This window comes from Tachysurus fulvidraco, chromosome 2, assembly GCF_022655615.1.
Source record: "Tachysurus fulvidraco isolate hzauxx_2018 chromosome 2, HZAU_PFXX_2.0, whole genome shotgun sequence".
NCBI classification, from domain to species: Eukaryota; Metazoa; Chordata; class Actinopteri; order Siluriformes; family Bagridae; genus Tachysurus; species Tachysurus fulvidraco.
In genome coordinates this window covers 459,722-464,721 of record NC_062519.1, presented here as the reverse complement: position 1 = coordinate 464,721, position 5,000 = coordinate 459,722, and the positions used below count along the sequence as shown (strand labels likewise).

Below are 5,000 nucleotides of genomic sequence, written 5' to 3'. Positions count from 1 at the left end.
ACACACACACACATACACACACACACACACACACACACACACATACACACACACACACACTTGTGGAAACACTCGAGTGTTTTAGAGCAGCACTGTGATTATTAGCTCCTCGCTCTTGGTCTGTTTTTGAAAAAATCTCCCAGTGATTCATTCAATAATAATCAACATCACGGCTTTGCACAGGGTTTAGACGTGTGTGTGTGTGTGTGTGTGTGTGTGTGTGTGTGTGTGTGTGTGTGTGTGTGTGTGTGTGTGTGTGTGTGTGTGTGTGTGTGTGTGTGTGTATACATGTCACATAGTCCTGATTACTTCCTGGGAGAACATCAGAACTAGTGACGTCACTGCCCTAAACCACAGACAGATCATTTGTGTCTTTTTGTTCAAATCCACTCAAATATGAAGTGAAGCTTTAAACCTTTCTGACACAATTAGTGCTGTTCTGATGCAGTAACCTGAAGGGCAGAGCATGATAATGTATGGATCTGTGTGTGTGTGTGTGTGTGTGTGTGTGTGTGTGTGTGTGTGTGTGTGTGTGTGTGTGTGTGTGTGTGTGTGTGTGTGTGTGTGTGTGTGTGTATGTATGTGTGTGTTTGTGTGTGTGTGTATGTATGTGTGTGTTTGTGTGTGTGTGTGTGTTTGTGTGTGTGTGTCTGTGTGTGTGTGTGTGTGTGTGTGTGTGTGTGTATGTGTGTGTTTGTGTGTGTGTGTTTGTGTGTGTGTGTGTATGTGTGTGGTTTTTTGTGTGTTTTTTTGTGTTTGTATTTGTTGTTTGGTGTTTTTTTTATGTATTGTGTGTGTTTTTTTTGTGTTATGTGTTGTGTTTTTTTTGATTTTTTTGTTTCTTTGTTTTTTTTTTTTTGTTGTGTGTGTGTGTTGATGTACCCGTGTGTGTGTGTGTGTGTGTGTGTGTGTGTTTTGTTTGTGTGTGTGTGTGTGTCCTGTCGTGTGTGTGTGTGTGTCTGTGTGTGTTTGTGTGTGCTTGTGTATGTGTGTGGTGTGTGTGTTGTTTGTGTTTTTTTCTTTGTTGTTTTATTGTTTTTGTTGTTTGTGTGTCTGTGTGTGTGGTGTGGCCTGGTTTTTTGTGTGTGGTGTGGTGTGTGTGTGGTGTGTGTGGGTGTGTGGGTGTGGTGTGGTTGTGTGTGTATGTGTGTCCAGTTTGTGTAAATAATCAGTATTATTAGTATAAACTTCTGTGTTATTTGGTTTGTTTCCACAGACTTTGGATAAAGTTCCTCAGGTTCCTCGTGATGTGGAACCAAGAAACCTTTCACCAACAGGAGGGCGAAGGGGGAGGAGTCAAAGTCGTGGAGCCCAGGACACGGTGAAAGATGGAAAGGCAGAATTAATGAAGGAACGAAGTGAAGAACTTTTATCTCCTAACCGGCCTCAAACGTCTGAAACCCCAGAATCCCTCAGCGACTCTCTGTATGACAGTTTGTCCTCGTGTGGGAGTCAGGGATAACGAAGAAATAAATAAAAGGAAAAACATTGTAAAGTGAGAACATCTCCTGCTGAAGGTCCAAAAGTGAGAACATCTCCTGCTGAAGGTCCAAAAGTGAGAACATCTCCTGCTGAAGGTCCAAAAGTGAGAACATCTCCTGCTGAAGGTCCGAAAGTGAGAACATCTCCTGCTGAAGGTCCAAAAGCAGGATCTGATCCTTCAGCAGCTTTCACACTAACATCTGACTTCTGAACTGAAATAATGAAAAAATCCGAAGTGAGGAAAAATATCAGCTACGTTCTGCACTAAAACACACACACACACACACACACACACACACACACACACACACACACACACACACACACACTCTCTCTCTCTCTCTCTCTCTGGCTGCATTTACACTTGGCATTACAATGTGACCTGTATATGGATGATGTTCACACATGCATTAAAAACACATCTGATTGTTATACGACTTTAATATATTGTAATACACATCGTCACCTGGTTCAGTCTGTCTGTGGTGGGCGTGTGCTGAGGGAAGCCACGCCCACGTGTCACCTGGTTCAGTCTGTCTGTGGTGGGCGTGTGCTGAGGGAAGCCACACCCACATGCCCAGATGCCACCGCCGCTGCACGTTGCCGTGGTTTCACGACACAATTAAGCAGTAGATCACGAATAGAATGAAAAGTTTGCTTTTGCATCTGAAATGTAAAGTAAACACATTCAGTGTGTAAAGTAAACACATTCAGTGTGTAAAGTAAACACATTCAGTGTGTAAAGTAAACACATTCAGTGTGTAAAGTAAACACATTCAGTGTGTAAACACATTCAGTGTGTAAACACATTCAGTGTGTAAACACATTCAGTGTGTAAAGTAAACACATTCAGTGTGTAAACACATTCAGTGTGTAAACACATTCAGTGTGTAAAGTAAACACATTCAGTGTGTAAACACATTCAGTGTGTAAAGTAAACACAGTGTCTCAGACCCACAGGCTGCTCTTTACTGCTCCCATTACACCAGCTCCACCTTCATGATGTTTACAACCTCTTCATCCTTCTCCTTTTATTAGGTTTGTAAAAATGTCCTACGACTAAAAATAGATTTAAAAATAAATATTTTCATTTCAGATCGACTTTGTGGAGACTTATTTAAATATTGTCACGTGAGTGTAAACATACTGTGTCCTGATTGGCTGAAGATGTGACATATGAAAGTGACGTGACGTACCGCTAAGTACGGTGACCCAGACGTTCTCTGCATTTAACCCACACAGCAGTGAACACACACACAGCAGTGAACACACACACAGCAGTGAACACACACACAGCAGTGAACACACACACACAGCAGTGAACACACACACAGCAGTGAACACACACACAGCAGTGAACACACACACACAGCAGTGAACACACACACAGCAGTGAACACACACACAGCAGTGAACACACACACACAGCAGTGAACACACACACAGCAGTGAACACACACACACAGCAGTGAACACACACACACTGTAAACACACACACACAGCAGTGAACACACACACACTGTAAACACACACACACAGCAGTGAACACACACACACTGTAAACACACATACACACAGCAGTGAACACACACACACACACACACACACACACACACCGTGAACACACACACAGCAGTGAACACACACACACACACACACCGTAAACACACCGTGAACACACACACACACACAGCAGTGAACACACACACACACACACACCGTGAACACACACACAGCAATGAACACACACACCGTGAACACACACCCGGAGCAGAGGGCAGACATTTATGCTGTGGCGCCCGGGGAGCAGTTGGAGGGTTCGGTGCCTTGCTCAAGGGCACCTTAGTCGTGGTCGGCCTGAGACTCGAACCCACAACCTTATTATTATGAGTCAGACTCTCTAACCATTAGGCCACGACTTGCCCCTTGTGACTTGGTGATCACATATTAATGCCAAGTGTTAATGCAGATTCTCTCTCTGTCTCTCTCTCTCTCTCTCTCTCTCTCTCTCTCTCTCTCTCTCTCTCTCTCTCTCTCCCTGTCTCTCCCTGTCTGTCTGTCTGCCCCCCCTCTCTCTCTGTCATCCCCCCCCTCTCTCTCCCTGTCTGTCTGTCTGCCCCCCCTCTCTGTCTCTCTCTCTCTGCCTCTCTCTCTCCCTGTCTGTCTGCCCCCCCCTCTCTCTGTCAGTCCCCCCCACCTCTCTCTCCCTGTCTGTCTGTATGCCCCCCCCCCCCTCTCTCACACCATCCATGTGTTTTGTTTGAGTAAAATATTCGAGCACGTTTCTATCCACGGACAGAAATAAGAAACAAAAGCATGACCTTCGGATGTCTGCTGGTAAACACTGATGAACAGATCACAGTAACGATGGAGAAACACAGCACTGGTTTTTACCACTAATCAGCCTGCAGAGAATAAAACAATATAAAATACTGTGACCTTTATATAAATATTTCTATCTCACAGTTATAAAGAAGAGCTCCAAAGCTGGGGGCAATTACAGTGTATGTGCAATGAAATAAATATTAAAACATCTATAGAGTCAGTATTATTCCTGAGTTCCGTACATTTTTATTTATAATATTTTCCCTATTTCTTAATTTTGTTAAAGATGTTTGAATGTTTGTTTCTTGCTCTCGTCGTCTGTTTGTCGTCTGTTCCTGATGTTATTATTTTATTTATGTTGATTTGTTCTTTATAACTAATGACCTGTCTGTTTTATTGTGCACTGAACTTCAATTCCTGTGAATAATAATAATAATAATAATAATAATAATAATAATAATAATAATAATAATAATAATAATAGCAGAATTTATGGTGCTGTGTAAATAAAAAGAAGTTCTGAAGAAGAAGAAGAATTAAAGAGCCATACATAAATAATAAATAAACAAAACCTTGTGAGTGACATCAGTTCAGTTATAGTGAAAATCTTTGAAATTGTCACACACACACACACACACACACACACACGCACGCACGCACACACACACATACATACACACATGCACGCACACACACACATACACACACACTTTGTTACACACCACATTACACACCTCTTTAAACACCACATCAGAATCAGAACCAGGTTTATTGGCCAAGTGTGTTGATGTTGACACACAAGGAATTTGGTTCCAGATGTTTGTGACTCTCAAAAGTACACACATAAATAACACTATACTATACAATACACACGTAAATAACACTATACTATACAATACACACATAAATAACACTATACTATACAATACACACATAAATAACACTATACTATACAATACACACATAAATAACACTATACTATACAATACACACATAAATAACACTATACTATACAATACACACATAAATAACACTATACAATACACACATAAATAACACTATACTATACAATACACACATAAATAACACTATACTATACTATACACACATAAATAACACTATACTATACTATACACACATAAATAACACTATACTATACTATACACACATAAATAACACTATACTATACAAT

The 5,000-nt window shown here is 41.2% G+C and overlaps 1 protein-coding gene across 5 annotated transcripts in view; it reads left to right on the top strand.

Moving 5' to 3' along the window:
• Window positions 1-2,771, top strand: part of LOC125140789 (nck-associated protein 5-like) — a 42,960-nt gene extending 40,189 nt beyond the window's left edge. For 2 of the 5 annotated variants that reach the window (XM_047810657.1, XM_047810658.1), the window contains exon 12: window positions 1,217-2,771. In XM_047810657.1, coding sequence (XP_047666613.1) covers window positions 1,217-1,462 — 246 coding nt within the window. In that variant the 3' untranslated portion in view covers window positions 1,463-2,771. The remainder of the gene's footprint in view (window positions 1-1,216) is intronic. The other 3 variants (XR_007140054.1, XR_007140055.1, XM_047810659.1) reach the window with 3 other exon arrangements.
• The last annotated feature ends 2,229 nt before the right edge of the window (window positions 2,772-5,000 follow it).